Consider the following 19,353-nt stretch of genomic DNA (forward strand, 5'->3'; position numbering starts at 1 on the left):
TCATCTAAAAAAATTACAAAAAATAAAAATAAAAATAAAAAAAAACTTTTGGGTGGGACACCATCAAAGGTAAAAATCAATTTATTCAAAAAATGCAAAACGTTTTCTTTAGGGTAGGGTTTTAGATAGGGTTGGTTTATGGTAATTATAATTAGCTCTATATATAAAAACAATAGAAGTCTATTGTGTGTCCTCATTTAGATAGCTACTGTAGGTAAACATATTTGTGTGAGTTTGTTTGTGTGTCATTGACTGGAATTTCACCTACATTTGTGAACACAAAGACCTTTCTCCTATTTTTCATCTTGCGCTATACCACCTCCAATAGGCAAAGGCAAGAATTACTAATATTCACAAGCACAGGCACCCCAGACAAAAGCTGAGCACATATCAACATATTCACGTGCCTGTGTGTGAAATCTACCGCTGTCTGGGGTCACTCCCTGCATTAAGTTTAGTGTTTCCGTAGAGTCAATAAGAGCTGTATTACTCACACTGCTAGTTCAGTGCCCTTCTGCACAGCTGAGTCAGCACCAGTTATGCCAGCTGAGAAGAGGGATAGATAATGTGTGTGTTAATGTTTCCCTCATTTGCCAGCTCTCTGTTTGCATTAACTAGGAGATGAGGAATTCCTCAACATATCTCAATCAAGGTTTGCATCAAAGTCACACGGTCACAAAGTCTCTCTCTAACAAAAAACATACTCTGGCGCTCACTGGCAGGCTAATTTTGACACACATATCTTCCTCATTCATCCACTGTCAGACCACCAAACCTTACCATTCAGATGATCCTTCCTAGAAAACCTGCCAAAAAAAGATCCCACTACTTAAGAGACATCCTTTTTCTATTAATAGAAGAACTGGCAGAGTGTAGATGCACTGGAGAGAGAGAGAATTGTGAGAGAGAAGGAAGCAGTGGAATCTAATGGCAATGCTGAAAAATGTGTGTTACAGTGCCCCAATGGCCCAATGCCCATCTTTAAAAACTTGGTTTACCTGACAAATGAACAAAGATCCTTTGGTGGATCTCCATTGATAGTACCCTTACAAAACCCTCCTGGGATGTTCTACATAGGGCAGGCCTAAGCTTTTGCATTAGCCAGAAGCTTAAATATTTTAAGTTATATGATTTAGCAGCTCAAACAGTGCAGTCTGATATTGTAATTTCGGTAACTATTCCTGTTTACGTCCCTTCTAGGGAATTCTCTGCTGAATGGAGAAAGGAAAGGCTGCTCCCATCTTTGTTGCTTGCGACTTCCTCTCCAAACAGCATTATTAGCATCCCAGCACTTAGCTTTGGAAATTACAGCCTGGAAATACGAGGCCTGTGCCTCAACTTTCATCAGCATAATTGCACATAAGTGGGTAATGTTCACACCGGCAGCAGTGGCACTGGATCTCTGCTCTCTGATTTACTCTAACTAGAAACTGATGTATGAAAACAAACAAGAAGTTGCATTGTTTAAAAGAGCTTTCTCATAATTATTTAATTAATTAGGTTGTAGCCTAAAGTTTCAGACAGAAAAGGTAATCTTAAGTCTTAAGTTTGTTGGCTTTAAAAAATATCAGGGTTGAAACTCTTTTTAACTCAGGTGAATGCCTAGATTTTACAGACGTTGTTCATCGATGGTAGATGCTTCTTCAAAAGCCATCAGTCTGTGTTATTTCAACTTCAGTTTAAAAAAAAAAAAGTTAAATAGTGGAATTCCTGTTGAAAGAACTACACTACCCATGATCCTGAGGGGGACAATCCACCAATCAGAGAATTACTGAAAACAAACCAAGACAAGCGAGCCCAGCAGCGACCACACTGCAAATGACATAGTCCGTCTCTGTGTCTGAATATTTGCAATATACTGTATGTTTTTTATTTATTTATTTATAGATTCTGTACTTATCAGGGCATGTGAGCGAAGCAGAGTGGTGTGACACTCCACTCAATAACCCACTCCATGCGTGTGCACTCTGCTCAACCACTCACGGCCCAAGCTCACGCTCACCGTTAAAAAAAAGTTCGCTCAAATTCTGCTCCTACATGAAATATCTCTGTAGTATACTTGTTTCTGGGCACGTGCACAGGGGGATGGCTACATTGGCCCGAGCACCTGCCCCTTTGCCCACATGGGCTTGAGGTGCCCCTCTGGGTGTAATATAGGCTAGGCTATAGGCCGGCATTTATTACATTATCAAATGCTTAGTAACGTACACATCTGAAATTATGTGATTGTATTGTTGCGTTTTAGTATATAAAATCTCACTGTTTATTTTGGACTGGTTTACAACGGCTGTTAGATAATCGGGTGTACCAGACCTTCGTTATCATTTGTAATCAGTCAAATATTTCTCTGTTAGCACATATGCCATTGAGCATCTTCAAATAATGCCTTAAAAAATGTCAGTTCTAAATTACCTTTATTTACTTTATCAAGTCATCAAACATGCCTCTACAAGTGATAAAACATATGCGCGGTGTTGCAGAAACTCGCATACACGTACAATCACTCTTTTCAGTTTAAATTGGACCTGAGTGACACAACCGACCCAGAAAAACATAATCTTTTCATCTTAAAAGTTTGTTCGAGTCATTCATGGCAATAATGAAAATGACTGGTACTAGGAAATATAGGTAAAAGTGAAATTCATAATTGTTCTTCAGTTGTCTCCACAGAATGATTATTAGGCTACTATAGATTTGATACATTAATAGATTTCTGATTTAATACTATCAGACTTTAGGTTTTTAAATTAAAATGAGCAATTTCTCATCCTAATTTTGTGCTCAGTTTTAAAGGGTATATTAATTTATCCAGAAAAGACCAATGAAAGTTTTTCTCTTTCAGTATTGTTGCTTGATTTAATATTCCCTACAATTTTATATGTACGAATTGCATGCAATCTAAAAGACTGTGGTTAATTATATAATACTTATTATATTAGTAGATACCATGTGCCCCCTTTGTTTTTCCTTGATATTTTTAAAGCAGCATAAAGTGAATCTGGATTTTATATGCGTCCAACGATCATGTGTTGTGCATGTGCTCTTTATATGTACAGCAGGGTTTAACCGTGGATTTAACAAATAAAAAATGTTCGCCTTTGAGATTTTGTCCAATATACTGTATGTATTAGATGAAATCATGTTTAATGATCCCAAAACAAATACAAATTATTTAATTCATGAATTACACTGCCTTCGTTTAAGAAAATGTTTTTTTTTCCTAATGTTCAATCATTTATAGCTTTTTTTTTTTCTGCGCAGCGAGCGATGTCGTAAGATGTTATCTGCAACCACTAATCTAGTCATATCGTTAATATGTGGATTTGGCTTTGGAAACTGACCAGCAGTTATGTGCATTTTATCCCGAAGCAGAAATCAAAAGCAACAGGCGGTCGATTAAGTGAGATAATTCCGCTATTAAATTCTCTATACGAGAGCGTAAATCTTTACTAATCAAATGCTCAATTGTACAATGACGGCATGAAAGCAGAATGCTCCGCCTGCAAATTAGGACACACTGATCTGCAAGATCATACATGTTTATTAGTCTTGATGCAGGGACTTTTTGTGTGTGTTTGCCAGGATTCAGTATTATCAAGCTGAGTGGCCTGAGTGAGCGGAGCCTTCAAAAAGGCGCTCTCCGCTCAAGTGGAATTATCACCGCTCTGCTCACATGCTCTGATACTTATAATCAACAACTGTAAATCAGTACTATTATATTTTTCCATCGTTATTCATTTGATTACGTAATTCTCAATGCTTCATGTGTTTGTAGTTTATTCCCTGTTTAAAGACGTTAAGTCTTGTACCTTTTTCTTTTTTTGTCCGATTTTTAAATACTTTGCACTCTGTAGGAAAAAATTCAGATTCAGTGATCCCACTTTGCACGGAGGTGATTCTCATATTGTTACATATCTCATATTATTGCAATGTATAGACTAAATTGAAATGATATAGAAAATGATTTTTTTAAAGCACTGATTAGTGGTGCTAGCTATTACTAGTGCTAGTACTACCAAACCCTGAGTTTAAAATTTTGCCACGTTGCTGGGAGGTTTGACATTATATTCCATGTGATGGTAGAAATGTGTTAGCTAGTAGAGATTTTGGCTATATCATGGTAGATATATGCGACAATACAGCGTGAGATGTGTCACAAACAAGTCAAGGTGAAGAATAACTTATTTAGGGGAGTAAAGCCGAGATTAGTCGTTTACAGTTGCCGAGCAACATCACATGGCATTAATATATAATTTAGATTATGTGTTGTCACAGGTGTGTGTTTTGGGTGATGCCATCCAGTTTATTCTGGCCGTCTGAAGTGTGTCGCTCAATTTTTTATTGTGCTTGGATGACATCAGTTCATGTGCAGGTCAGAGTCTGTCAATGGGTGGCCGGGGTTTTAAGAGACCATAAAACCAAATGTAGATGAGGTTGATAGTGGAGAGCGGGGGTTAGTTTGGCCTGAGGTAAACTGTGAAACACTGAGTGTTTAAACACAGCTGTGAAAATGGGCACATGTGACCAGCAGTCCCACATGAAAGGCAGTGGAGATTAAGTGTGTCTGAATGTTACCTTCTGCATCTCAGCTATAGGTTTTTTGTCAAGGAATAATGCAAACAGAAATGAAATGTGAAAGAATAAACCTACTAAGGTGTAAACATCTAATTAACCCCAGTATTAGTTTCCACAATTGTATCTTTGTAAGTTACAATGTCTGTTTGGAATCTGTTGGAACAGGATGAAGGATAAAAAGACACAAAAAGCACACGTACGTACAATGGGGTGAACCCATGAAATGCTTGTGAAAATGCTTCCATTTTCCTTTTTTCTAATATAATACAGTTTTTATTTCAAATTGTGTTATCAGCATACCAGTTGAGTGAAAAGTTTATTTTAGAATTTCTAAGCATGCTGTAATGACAGCATGCGCTCAAGCTGGCACAGACTTCACAAGTTTGTGCAAAACCTAATGATTCATGTTATCCCAGCATGATTTGGGAATGCAAAGAACATCTTCTGTGCTTCAAAGGAAACAAGAATATCCGACTTTTAGTGCGAAGGAGTTGACATGGTCCGTGTCACAAATTTGCTTATTTGATTAGTGACAGAGAAACAGTGCAGAATTTAACATCATAATGTTTCTTTGTTTAAATTTTTTCAAAATACTATAACTTTGTTTATTTCCTGGTTTTGAACCCCAGTGGATGACATCAAGATGTTTATGTCCCCAGTCAATTCTGGATGGACTTCAAAGACTTTGGGCTTCTTTCATGAAAATTTTGTAAATATACGAAAATATTGGGAGTAATTTACGTGTAAAATGGGCTTCCCGTAAACTTAACGCTGTGTATGTTAGTGAATTCCAAACATTTGTAAGTAGAGTGCTAGCACGTTCATTCACAATTATCATTATCCACCCCCATGAAAACGCCATATAAGGAAGGCTCTAGACTCACTAGTAAATGAGAATAGGAAGCTTTTAACATCTATGCGAACAGTAATAAAAGTTTTTTTTAATGGAGTGCATTCACATCGTAAAATATATTGATTTAGCAAACACTAGCATGTTCATTCTAAAAATAAAGTGAGTAACTTACGGTCCTCTCGTGCTTTTGCTGTCATCAGAGGTTCTTTTGTGAATTAAACTGTCCAAGAGGTCAATAAATATGGTTTCACATGAAGCTTAAGTGTAAAAAAAAAATTCAGTTCACTGTGGCAGGTGGATGTCCACCACCATTAACCTTCTCTGGGTCAGTTGAACGCATTGCCAGCGTCATTGGTGAAACTTCTCTAGTAAATCCGAGCCTGTAACAGTGATGTACTTCACTTGCAACAGGAAAAATCTTCAAAGAAACTGATAGAATGCCTGAAGAAGGTCTTTGACCGAAGTGCTGTAAGATATTACAGATTTGCAAGCTATACGACAGTGTGCAGGCTTTTTCTATTCTTTCTCCTGTTGTATTGAGTACGCACCCACAATGTGTTTATTTATGGGGTTAACAGCATTACCACTGATCATATGTTATCAGCTGAACGTGATTTACTGATGCCTATACTAAATTCTGAAGCCTAAATTAGAGCTCAGATCAAATAAAAAAAACAAACGTAAACTGCACCTTTCCATGAATCTTTCACCCCATGTCAAGCACTTCTGCTGGAAAAACGATAAGCAGAGTTGGGAAAAAACTATATTTTGAAAAAATAAATACAAGCAGCAATGTTTCTAAATAAAATCTTTTTTTATTTATTTTTTTATTTTTTTATTTTTATTATTTATGGTATTATTTATGGTTAATTTCACTCATTTAATTATTAGTTAATTTTTTCATTAATTTTACTTATACACTGATCAGCCACAACTTTAAAACCACCTGCCTAATATTGTGTAGGTCCCCCTCGTGCCGCCAAAACAGCGCCAATCCGCATCTCCGAATAGCATTCTGGGATGCTATTCTTCTCACCACAGTTGTACAGAGCGGTTATCTGAGTTACCGTAGACTTTGTCAGTTTAAACCAGTCTGGCCATTCGCTGTTGACCTCTCTCATCAACAAGGCATTTCTGTCCACAGAACTGCAGCTCACTGGATGTTTTTTGTTTTTGCCACCATTCAGAGTAAATTCTAATTCTTGTTGTGTGTGAAAATCCCAGGAGATCAGCAGTTACAGAAATACTCAAACCAGCCCATCTGGCACCAGCAAACGTCCATGCGATTGTCTCATCAGCCAATTGTGTGGCTGCAGTGCATAAAATCATGCAGATACGGGTCAGGAGCTTCAGTTAATGTTCACATCAACTGTCAGAATGAGGAAAATGTGATCTCAGTGATTTGGATCGTGGCATGATTGTTGGTGCCAGACGGGGAAATCCAACAGGAAATATTTTGATAAATCATTACAGATTAGCAAACAAATGAACATCTAGATGAACCAAATGACACTATCCAGATGAAAATGAATACATCACCTAGTCAAGTCATTTTTATTTGTATAGCGCTTTTCACAGCACACATCATTTCAAAGCAGCTTTACAGAAAATTATGCAGTAACAGAAAATTAAGCTGTAATTTCTGTAATGTCTTAAAGTCTTCATTGTGTGGTTTGACAGAAAACGTGATTGTAGAGTGTGCCTTAAAATATATATATGTATACTGTGTATATGTGTGTGTGTGTGTGTGTGTGTATATATATATATATATATATATATATATATATATATATATATATATATATATATATATATATATATATATATATATATACACACACAAAACCGGTCAAAAGTTTTGAAACACTTGACTGAAATGTTTCTCATGATCTTAAAAATCTTTTGATCTGAAGGCGTACGCTTAAATGTTTGAAATTAGTTTTGTAGACAAAATATAATTGTGCCACCATATTAATTTATTACATTATAAAACTAAACTTTTATAAAAAAAAAAAAGTTTTTGAAATTGATGACTTGGACCAAATAATAAAGAAAAGCAACCAATAAGTGCCCAACATAGATGGGAACTCCATCAGTACTGTTTAAAAAGCATCCCAGGGTGATACCTCAAGAAGTTGTCAAGAGTACATGTCTGCAAATTCTAGGCAAAGGGTGACTATTTTGAAGATGCTAAAATATAACACAGTTTTGATTTATTTTGGATTTTGTTTAGTCACAACATAATTCACTTAGTTCCATTTATGTTATTCCATAGTTTTAATGACTTTACTATTATTTTAAATGTGAAAAAAAAATTATAATAAAGAATGAGTAAGTGTTTCAAAACTTTTGACCGGTAGTGTGTGTGTGTATATATATATATATAACATATATATATATATATGAAGACTTAAAGACATTACAGACATTACAGCTTCATTTTCTATTACAGCATAATTTTCTGTAAAGCTGCTTTGAAATGATGTGTGCTGTGAAAAGCGCTATACAAATAAAAATGACTTGACTAGGTGATGTATTCATTTTCATCTGGATAGTGTCATTTGGTTCATCTAGATGTTCATTTGTTTGCTAATCTGTAATGGTTTATCAAAATATTTCCTGTCGGATATTAGGAAAGAGCTCTGCAGATGTTTATCAAATGTTTGTATTCAAATAAGATGATTAAAATAGAATGTGATGCTTTCCAGATGATATGCTCTTGCACAGACACTATCAGGTGAATTTAGCGGCATAAAACAAGATTTTCTCTCAGGAAAGTTTCTCACCATCTTCACTTCTTTTGTTTTACAGCATCTGCATTCTTCATAAAGAGTGTGTAATTATAAGAGTGTAATTACGCTGTTAAAATAATGGCTGTAACTCTGGCATTTGGTCTGCAAATGTAATGTTGGATTATGTGATTTTTTTTATTTATTTATTTATTTTTTACATTTATTTACTTATTACCGGTATTTATTGCTACTGCTTAGTTACATATACTGTAAATATTACCATAAGAACATAAAAAGAATAACAAGCAGTAATTACATTTAGCAATAAAAAATATATGATATCTAAAATGCAATTATTGCAAAATGACTACATGCAAAGTTTTCTTGATGAGTATGTAGGGGAGAATTGAATGTTCTTCATTAAAAAATGGATATTTTTGGCACTAAAATCTGATTGGCAAAGACTGTTTCAGCATTGTGCAGAATATACCTTCTTATGCTTGGTAAATTCACTGTTCACCCTCGAGTGGCTTATTTTGATGCATTATTTTCATAATGTGTGTGTTTTCATTGAATATTTGTTAAAGATTTAACTATTCTGATGGGAGAAATAAATTCAATGTGTTATTTTTGTGTTTATTTAATGTGTGAATCTGGAGGTATAACAGTATCATAGTGCAAAAGAAAAAAAAAACACTGTAAATATCAGTCCTTATAATAACAGTACTGGTAAAGACAGACAGATGAACCATGAGCTTCATGTCTCATTGCTTTTTGTTTGCTCTATTCTCAGTCGAAAACTTCCTCAGGCTATACCATCTTTCGGAGCAGCTCATCTGTCATGGGAGAGCAGGATAAACTTCACTCACTCTCACATCTTTTCCCTTCTCCTGGTGTTTTCTTGTTTTCTGTTCTGTCATGCATTGATATGTGTGGATTGATTGATGACAGCAGTTGATGGAGGGAATGTGAGCAGACAAACATCTCTCTAGCACAAGGGGACATAGAAGTTTAACCTTACTCAGAGGGTCTGTGTGTGGGCCTGTATGTGGATGTGGGTGTGTTTCTCAGGTGTACATGTATCAAACAAGGATGCATATGGCATGTAACCTCAAGATTTTTGTGGCCTTTGTTTGTGCATGTTGTAATGACTTTATCACACATTCAGTTTACTATGATATGAAACTAAAAAGGTAACGTTTATGGAACATACTTTGCATAAGGGCTAAAGGTGAAGAGGCCTGCACAAACAACTTCAGGTGTGACACGCTGCTTTGCAAAGTGTGTAAATGGATCTCTGCTCTTGCCAGCAGGGCTGAGTTTGTGTCTAGATATATGTGCACAGAGATTTCTACTTAAGTTGCACTCTTTGTCCTCCTCCGAATAGCTGTTTCAATTCAAGTCAAGGTGTGCCATTGTGAGGGGCTTGTTTCTCCTTGTAGTGCAGGTTTTCTTAACGTACAGGAGAGGAACCCAAATGCACATAAATGGCTTATGTTTTCAGTTCTCTGCCAGGTGGGTTAAGCAGCCTGAAAAGAGCGTGAAAAAAGTATCTCCACTGGGACAGGATCAAGCGTTTTAAAACTAAGTGAGGGGTGTTGGATTATCCTCTCATTTCTGTTTTGCCCCCTGGTGTCCCTTCTAATCAAAACATGTAGTTAAAGGAGGGAGGATGTTCTCAGTCTCTTTACTGTGCCATTTATGTGTCAGTGTGCCACTCAAGACCCTGAAGTCTCCACAGATTGCCTGCTTTTGTGTCTTTAAACTTTTTGTGTGCATTTCAAGTGATGCTATAATGCAAGTTTTGTAGTTAGAGGGGTGTTTGTAGGGTTGCTATGTTCTTTATCTGACTTTCTTTTAGGGTGTTTGCGCATGTTGTATTCAGCTGTGTGTTTAAAATTTTAAATGTAAGGTAGAATAAAAGGTAAGAAACATTTTTTTAAATATGTTCATTGGCCATTCCCTGTGATTATTTACATTGATGCATTTGGCAGATGCTTTTATCCAAAGTAACATAGGGGTCGTTCACGCCCAATGTGTCCTTGTGCTCAAAAGCCATCCACAGTGCCACAAACGCAGGTGTCTGAAAAACGGTGTGAGCTGCCCTTTACAGCTAATTCAAGGAATACATTTTTACTGGTACTGAATACTATTTTTTTACGTACTGTACATTTTGTTTTCAAGAGTTGACAATGATTGTGAACATTACAATTTTACCAAAGCATAGAGAGCACAAAAATGTGTACATAAAGTGCAAAGTGCAGAAATAAGATAAACAGTAAATAAAACAATGAAGGAAATTGTTAAAATAAAAGAAAGGGACAAGATAAAAAAAAATAAATAAATAAAAAACACAATACAACAGGAATTAATTTAAATGACAAATATGGTTTAAAGTAATAAATCATTCATTTCACTGGTGGTGACTACCGACATGCTGAGGTCTGGAACTGATTTCAGGAAATGTTACTAGTATTTACCTCTGATGTTTTGATATTTTTTTTACAGGAGAAAATACATTTCTGTTTCAACCTCACATATTGTACAATGTTCACTGAATCTTTCGTCCTTTGGTTTCCAGCATTTTCTCTCTCTTCACTTTTCAGCAACTACATAATAATCACTAAGCCTGTATTTGGTCAGGATTTGTCTGTTTTCTCTCTCTCTCTCGCTCTCTCTCTCAGTCTCTACTTATCTTTGAATTTGTGTTGGTAGACTTTCTGGCCTGTTTCTGTCAGAGCAATTAGTGGTAAACAGGAGATCAATAGAAGAGAGATGGCCGTCCAGGACAATCCCGGCTTTCTAACCTGCTTTTTACTGGTTTCTTCTCTTGTCCCACCATTTTCTTTATCCGTACTCATTGTCTTACTTATTCTCATGGTTTCACTTTCTTTATATCCCTCAGTTATTTGCCTCAGCCAAAATCTCTCTCTCTCTCACAGAAAAAATGTGGTCACAAGTTGGAAAAGTCGAAGGCTTTGTGAAGTCATGTGACGCTCTTAGTGGAGACAGGTTCCACCGAGGGCCTAACATCACTTTTACACACACAGATGCTTTACACACACATGCCCTTTGTGATTTGTAAATAAGGTCTTGATTATCACTGCAGAACCTTTAAGGTTTTTTTTCTAGATGGCTGTCCGAACACCCCGGACCCATTGGCCAAGTACCCACTGTCCAAAGCCTCATGGGGCCCTCATTACCTCTTGTCTGCACCTTTTCATCCTTTAATCAGAGTGAAACGCAATCCAGTGACCTCCGACCTCCAGCAGGAGCAGTCCTGCTCCAAGTCTTATATGTGCAGCTTTCATTGATCACATTATTCACAGGTCTTCTGAATAAAGGTGATTATATTTCACTGAGCTTGTCCTATAGGTTAGGAAAAGATGTGTTATGTAGAATCTGATATTTGACTGAAAATGTTGATGTGCAGGCAGTATATAACTTACTGTTGGCATCCAGTTGAGGCTTGTTGAGTTTGGTAAGGCAAGCATCACTATTACTATTGCTCATATGGGAGGTTAGGGATTTGAACAGACCCCTAACCCATAGTATTTCACTTCGGCATGTGACTTGTCCCTGAACCGTTAGTGCTAGCGACATGAATGACACCTTAAATTGTGTGTGCTAAAAAAGGTTTGCTATTTGTTTTTTTAGTAATCAGATTTTTCGTGTGGCAAACAATAAAACATGCCAAAACGGAGAGAAGGAGGGAACCAAGGCATATCTATGGACCAGAATATCATATTAACTAAAATGTAGTTAATTACTGTATAATCACTGCATATGCACACTTTGAGTAATATTGATTTAATACTATGTCTTAGATGCATGTTGCTGGTTTTGTGTGCTTTGGTAGTAGATATTCCATCATGGCCCCAAAGTAATGTGTGAACATTCACAGCTACATTCTATAGCAATACAATTTTAGAGGCTTCGTGTGTGTGTGTGTGTGTGTGTGTGTGTGCGCGCGCGTGTGTGTGTGCGTGTGTGTTAGGAGTTTCAGAGAGAGAGCGAGAGAAAGAGCACTACTCAAAAGAGATAGATGATTTGAAAGGGTGGGACAGGCATGCTTTGGAATGTGATCTCAGCATGGGGCGAAGGGACAATAGAGCTCATCTGTATCTGTGTGTGTGTGTTTGTGTGTGTGTGTGAGAGAGAGAGAGAGAGAGAGAGAGAGAGAGCATTCTATAGTAAGAAGGGTTAGGTTTAGAGATTGGCATGTATATAGGGTAACTAATCATCTCAGCCTAAGTGAACTGCATGACCTCTAGTCCCTGCGTTCATCTTTTTTTATTTGTTGGTATGCTGTACCACAGGCAGAAATACATGTCTTTTGTTTAGCTGTGAGATCACATACCACATTCTTCTGTGGCCTGCAGGGAGAGAAACTGATCAATGGATACTAGAGTAATCAATCAAGCTGTGCTTTCACTTTCACAAACTATGGCACAACTTGTTCTTGTGTTGTGTATACACATTGAGCCACATGTGTACACACGTCCATAAATCCATTCTTATAGCAATTGAAACTGAATTTTACGTAAGAATAGTTTTACGTGCAATATACTCAGAAATTCCCTTCGCTTGTATTACATGAGTGAAGCCATTCACTCACACAGAAAAATGCACACAAAAAAGCACATTACAAGTCTGAATTGAGTATGTTGATGCTATTGTGGTCAACTGTTGATCAATATGTAAAATGTGTACATTTACATGTTTTTAATCCTGACATTAAAATTCTATAGATATGTGCGTTGAAATTATTTGAATGCTGATTTTTGTTGGCACTGAGAGTGCAGGTACTGCAATTTCTTTGCTATTTTAATGACATTACGCTCTGACAGTAGTAAAAGATTTAATCTTGTCCCTTGTGTCTCTCTGTGTTTGCAGGGGTCAGAGCATCAGGAGCCATGTGCAGGCCGGAACTGCGGTGGAGCGTGCCAGTGTTTGCCCTTAAAGGGTAGCAGGGTGAGTGATGAGATACTCAGTTTGACATTGTGGAGACTGTTCATACCAATCTACTGACCTCATCCAATACATCATCCATCACTGTTAACTCTAAATTTACCTTCAGGGCTGCTAAAACCTGCACATGCACTCACACACACTCAAACAAATCTCTCAATTCTCAAGTAACCAAGTTGGTGAACATTAACTGAGAAACTTATCTCCCAGATCTTCATATCTTTTTCTGTCCATTTTTTAAACAGTTCTCAAAATTTATTCTATTTTCAATGCAGTCTCGATGCCACAATTGATTTAGACACAGATCTCAGAAACATGAGAACAAGTAGAAAAAAACACAGTCTTGGAGTTTTCCTATTTTCCTCATCAAACTGATGATGAAGTGTTTCCACACTCTCATAGGGCTCTCATTCATTTGCCCTTTGCCTAGACATTTTTAGTAAAAATAGATCCACATACATTTACAGTTGTTAGCTATGCACCCTACACTGATAGCCTATATCTAATTTTCAGGCACATTCAATTCAAATCTGATTTTTTTTTTTTTTTTTTTTTACAACCTGTTCTCATATTGAAAACGTGACTTTATACATTTTGCAAAACTTCTTACATGTGTCTCCAGGTACAATTCCCTGCAGTTTCCAAGTGAAATGGACACTAGAGGTGCTACAACAACTGTGTTTTATTCCCTTTCTCTCAAATCATGACTTTAATGGCTGAACATGACTTTATAAATACTTATTTTTCTCTCTATTACTCAGAACCTGCTATTTTATGATATCGACACACACTAACACATCTTTTGAAAAAACAATATATTTTATATATCGTTGGACTTAGAGTCGGACGACCGTGGTTCAGGTCCAGTCTGTGTGCAAGCTGACATGTGACATTACAGGGTAATGGAAGCGGCATGAAATTATGTGGTTGGTTCAGAAAATTTGATTTTTCATTTTGATTCTGCATTTTAAAACACTAATAGTTAGGTTTAGGCATTGATAATGTAAGGATGTCTTTTTTAACATCTCATATTTTAAACACTAATGGTTAGGTTTAGGCATTGATTTGGTAAGGAAGTCTTTTTTTAACGTCTCATTTATATTTTAAAATACTAATGGTTAGGTTTAGGCATTGATTTAGTAATGATGTCTTTTTTAAACATCTCTAGGACGCTCACTAGGTTTTGGAACAGACCCCATGACAGCTGTAAATTCACAAACACTTTTGCTTGAAAACGATGGCATACAATTACTGGTTTATGATACTTGAACTTAAAGTATATAGCTGTTGTTAAATCATTTAACTGATGCTTCCAAGATTATCAGGAACCATTCTTGCAATTTTTGTCAAAACCTCATCTATGTTAACCAGCTACATAACTTTACCTTGAGGAGATATTTAAATCAGCAGAATTCGCAACAACAATGTTCAATCCATCAAAGAATACCACATGAAGTTTGCTACATGTTTGAGTTTGCAATGAACATGAGACGTGGTGAAACTGGATGTATAGGGCAAGTGACACTTCCCTCAGCTTGCTTGAAACTCTCTCACACTGGCCCTGAGCCATCTGGCATTCCTTACTGTTGAGCCTAGATAAAGTATATATAGACATTTAGAAGACAAATGTATTACTATGTGAGATACTTTTTGGTGAAATGTATGCAATACAAGAGAAGTAATTTGGTAAAGAGCAGTTCTGTACAATGCCAGAATCAAAAAGAGGAAAGGAGATGGTGTTCGTACCCCTTAGATATAGATTTTCTGGCCATTTAAGACCCTCATGTCATGTTATTTCAAACCCAACAAAAGATCCATATCCAGAAATACATCATACTTGGCAAATATTTTTGGCATTTAACAGGACATTTTATACTGTAATATATGATTTTTACCTTTCTTTTCCATTTTTCCCCCAGCTTTATGTCTCTTTTTCCTGTTAAGAGTTCAGAGAAAACAAATATTATTACTTCTATGCTACTGTACACACACATGCGCTCCCAACATGTTCTTGGTTCAGACCACATCCGTTCCATCTTCCCTGGAGCATGCCAAGCAGTGGCACATAAGATAGAAATGCTTTTAAGGCAGATTTATGGTTGTTCATGTTCCATTCACACCTATAAAATGAAAGTTTTTTTAATATATATGGCAATACATGATGGCATGGAAGTCATGCAGGTGGGTACAATTGGCATGTAAGCTCTGATCTTCATATATATATATATATATGAAGATCAGAGCTTACATGCCAATTGTACCCACCTGCATGACTTCCATGCCATCATGCTTCCTTATGTTATTTACAACATTTTTATAGGAACATTCTGTCAGTTTTTGACTCTGTGATAAACAGTCTTTTTTTTATTTTATTTTTTTTTATCCCCTTTGCTCCCAATTTGGAATGCCCAATTCCCACTACTTAGTAGGTCCTCGTGGTGCCGCGGTTACTCGCCTCAATCCGGGTGGCGAAGGACAAGTCTCAGTTGCCTCCGCTTCTGAAACCATCAATCCGCGCATCTTATCACGTGGCCCGTTATGCATGACACCGCGGAGACTCCGCATGTGAAGGCTCATGCTACTCTCCACGATCCACGTACAACTTACTATGCGCCCCAATGAGAGCGAGAACCACTAATCACTACCTAGCAACCGGGCCAATTTGGTTGCTTAAGAGGTCTGGCTGGATTCACTCAGCACACCCTGGATTCGAACTCGCGACTCCAAGGGTGGTAGTCAGCGTCAATATTTCCTGAGCTACCCAGGCCCCCGATAAACATAATCTTGAGAAATCTGTGGTTGTTTTTTCTGTTTGGATAGATAACCTCTAATAAAACCAGCAAGTGTATAAACAGAGGTAAATGTTACCACATCCTTTCCTGACATAAAAATTGACACTTGCATATAAGATGATGTATTTAAAAAAAAAAAACACCGCTTGCACAGCATTACCCAGCAAGGTGTAGTAATAACCATAATACATAGAACAGGATGAACAAGCTCATTGCTGTCTTTCCTCTGGCTCTAAGTCATCATTTAGCGATCCACTCTGGGTTTGACATGCATTTTTAATGTTGCAGTAGAGTGTGTTTAATATGCAACATAAACCCATTGCATTACTAACTAGCACTTTCTTTGTTAGTGCAAAATGAAGAACACAAACACTCCTGTACACATTGCTTAAAAGAATAGTTTACCCAAAAAATAAGAATTCTGTCATTAACTATTTAAATGTTCAAATCTGTATCACTTTCTTTCTTCCGTGAAAGCTAAAGGATATGTTAGGCAGAACGACAGCCTCAGTCACCATTCACTTTCATTGCATTTTTTTTCCTCCACATAATGAAAGTGAAAGGTGACAGGCTGTCATTCTGCCTAACCGTCGTCTTTTGTGTTCTACTGAAGAAAGAAAGTCATATGGGTTTGAAGCGATAAGAGTGTAAGTAAATGATTAAGGAATTTTTATTTTTTAGACACAATAGAGACCTTGTAATTTCTATAGGCCTTTCTCAGGTGTAAAGAGTTCCAGAACTCTTGTCAATTTCTGAATCCTTTCAACTTGATTTACTCAACCCTGTCTCAAAGCGGTCATGGTGTAAAGCCTGAAACAAGCTGAAGTCAGTATCCAGGGCAGAAAAAAATAGATGTGATGGTTTCGCTACCTATTTGCCCATTGCCATTACCTACAAGTCCAGTAATCCATAAACACAAAGACACTGCCAGAGTGGGTAAACCATCTTTGAGCCTGACTTCACCCCCAGCAATAGAGTTGTGCCCCGTAAAAACAACAGGAGCCAATGTGATGCGAAGAAAAGTGAGTGAGCTCTGAAAAGTGCAGTCAGCCGTACTGGGAATGTCTGCCCTAGAGAAGGAAAAAAACAGAGAGAAAGAGGAGAGGGACTTTGAGTTTAATCCATTAATGTAAACTCAGCAAAAAAGAAACTTTTCCCTTTTTCAGGACACTGTATTTTAAAGATAATTTTGTAAAAATCCAAATAACTTCACAGATCTTTATTGTAAAGGGTTTAAACAATGTTTTCCATGCTTGTTCAATTAACCATAAACAATTAATGAACATGCATCTGTGGAACGGTCATTAAGACACTAACAGCTTACAGACAGTAGGCAATTAAGGTCACAGTTATAAAAACTTAGGACACTAAAGAGACCTTTCTACTGACTCTGAAAAACACCAAAAGAAGGATGCCCAGGGTCCCTGCTCATCTGTGTGAACGTGCCTGAGGCATGAGGACTGCAGATGTGGCCAGGGCAATAAATTGCAATGTCCATACTGTGAGATGCCTAAGACAGCACTACAGGGAGACAGGAAGGACAGCTGATCATCCTCGCAGTGGCAGACCATGTGTAACAACACCTGTACAGGATCAGTACATCCGAATATGAATGTGGCTTCTCAACAGGGGTGATGGTCGGACTCGTGTTTATCGTCGAAGGAATGAGCTTTACACCGAGGCCTGTACTCTGGAGCGGGATCAATTTGGAGGTGGATGGTCCATCATGGTCTGGGGCGGTGTGTCACACCATCATCGGACTGAGCTTGTTGTCATTGCAAGCAATCTCAACGCTGTGCGTTACAGGGAAGACATCCTCCTCCCTCATGTGGTACCCTTCCTGCAGGCTCATCGTGACATGTCCCTCCAGCATGACAATGCCACCAGCCATACTGCTCATTCTGTGTGTGATTTCCTGCAAGACAGGAATGTCAGTGTTCTGCCATGGCCAGCGAAGAGCCCGGATCTCAGTCCCATTGAGCACATCTGGGACCTGTTGGATCGGAGGGTGAGGGCTAGGGCCATTCCCCCAGAAATGTCCGGGAACTTGCAAGTGCCTTGGTGGAAGAGTGGGGTAACATCTCACAGCAAGAACTGGCAAATCTGGTGCAGTCCATGAGGAGATGCACTGCAGTACTTAATGCAGCTGGTGGCCACACCAGATACTGACCGTTACTTTTGATTTTTGATTAGGACATTTCTTCAGAGTTTATGTACCTAGTCAATTGGACAATATGCACAAAATATTTTTAAGTTCTTTTACATCATTAGAGCATTTTAGAAAAGAATACTGCACAGAAATACAAAACTAACATGAACAACACAATAAAAGAACAAAAACACAGAGACAAAGAGAGAGAGGGATTGAGGAAGAGAGACACAAAGTTAAAGAGATTAGTCCTGCATTTCCCAAAAGTATCGTAAGCCTAAATAGATCGTAGAATTCATCTTACGCTTCATCTTAGATTTGCGGCCCATTTCCCGAAGCCATTTTAACTTAAGTAGTACTTGAAAATGCTCATAGATTTACAAGTGCTCTGGAGTACTTGAACAGCATTAAGAGCATCGTAAGGACATTGACTTATGCAGACAACTGCTGGATAATCACGAAATTACACTTAATACAATTTAAATACTTACTGTATAGCTACACTTTATGCTGAGACTTTAATACCATGATACCTGTTTATTTATTTTTTGTTTTCACAGAAAAGGCTAATAATAATAATTAATAAATGCAAAAAATAGTCTATGTAAATGGTGAAAAGATTAATTGGTAAACATATAACATTATTTGTGGCATGATTGCTGCAGACAAATGTATAAAATTAGATAGAGAAGGGAAAAAGTCAATGACTTGCTGCCTTGCATGAAAATTGTCCAGATATTGGCTCATCATCCTTGTCTCCTTTTCCTCTCTGACACCCAAGGGCACTCTCTCCTGCACCACACATTGTGTAGAATCACACGTTGTGTAGCATTGTTGTTAGCGTTAGCACTTTTGGGAGTAAAGAGCACACCTCTGCTTTATTGGTGAATGTCCCTTAAGCGCATCTTTCACACATCTCTGTATTATCAAATCACTTGTATTGTCACACAACCATATACACAAGTGCAATAGTGTGTGAAATTCTTGGGTGCAGTTCCGAGCAACATAGCAGTCGTGACAGTGATGAGACATATACCAATTTACAATAAACATCAGATTAACACAACACAATTTAAAATCTAATATACACATAATTACACACAACACAATATACAAGTAATAACATACAATGTACAGTATACAATACACACAATATAGAATACACATTATACAAAAAAATAAAATAAAAATAGTATATATAGTATATATAAAATGTACAGTTGGTTGTATTGTACTGTATTGACATTCAGACTGTCGGTTAACAGTCAGTTGCCAGTGTGT

The 19,353-nt window shown here is 37.3% G+C and overlaps 1 protein-coding gene across 2 annotated transcripts in view; it reads left to right on the forward strand.

The window, feature by feature from the left end:
* Positions 1–19,353, forward strand: part of LOC127448170 (collagen alpha-6(IV) chain-like) — a 133,841-nt gene that overhangs the window by 46,445 nt on the left and 68,043 nt on the right. For both annotated transcript variants that reach the window (XM_051710510.1, XM_051710520.1), the window contains exon 4: positions 13,057–13,134. In XM_051710510.1, coding sequence (XP_051566470.1) covers positions 13,057–13,134 — 78 coding nt within the window. The remainder of the gene's footprint in view (positions 1–13,056; positions 13,135–19,353) is intronic.

Source organism: Myxocyprinus asiaticus, chromosome 1 (genome assembly GCF_019703515.2).
Source record: "Myxocyprinus asiaticus isolate MX2 ecotype Aquarium Trade chromosome 1, UBuf_Myxa_2, whole genome shotgun sequence".
In the NCBI taxonomy this organism is placed as follows: Eukaryota; Metazoa; Chordata; class Actinopteri; order Cypriniformes; family Catostomidae; genus Myxocyprinus; species Myxocyprinus asiaticus.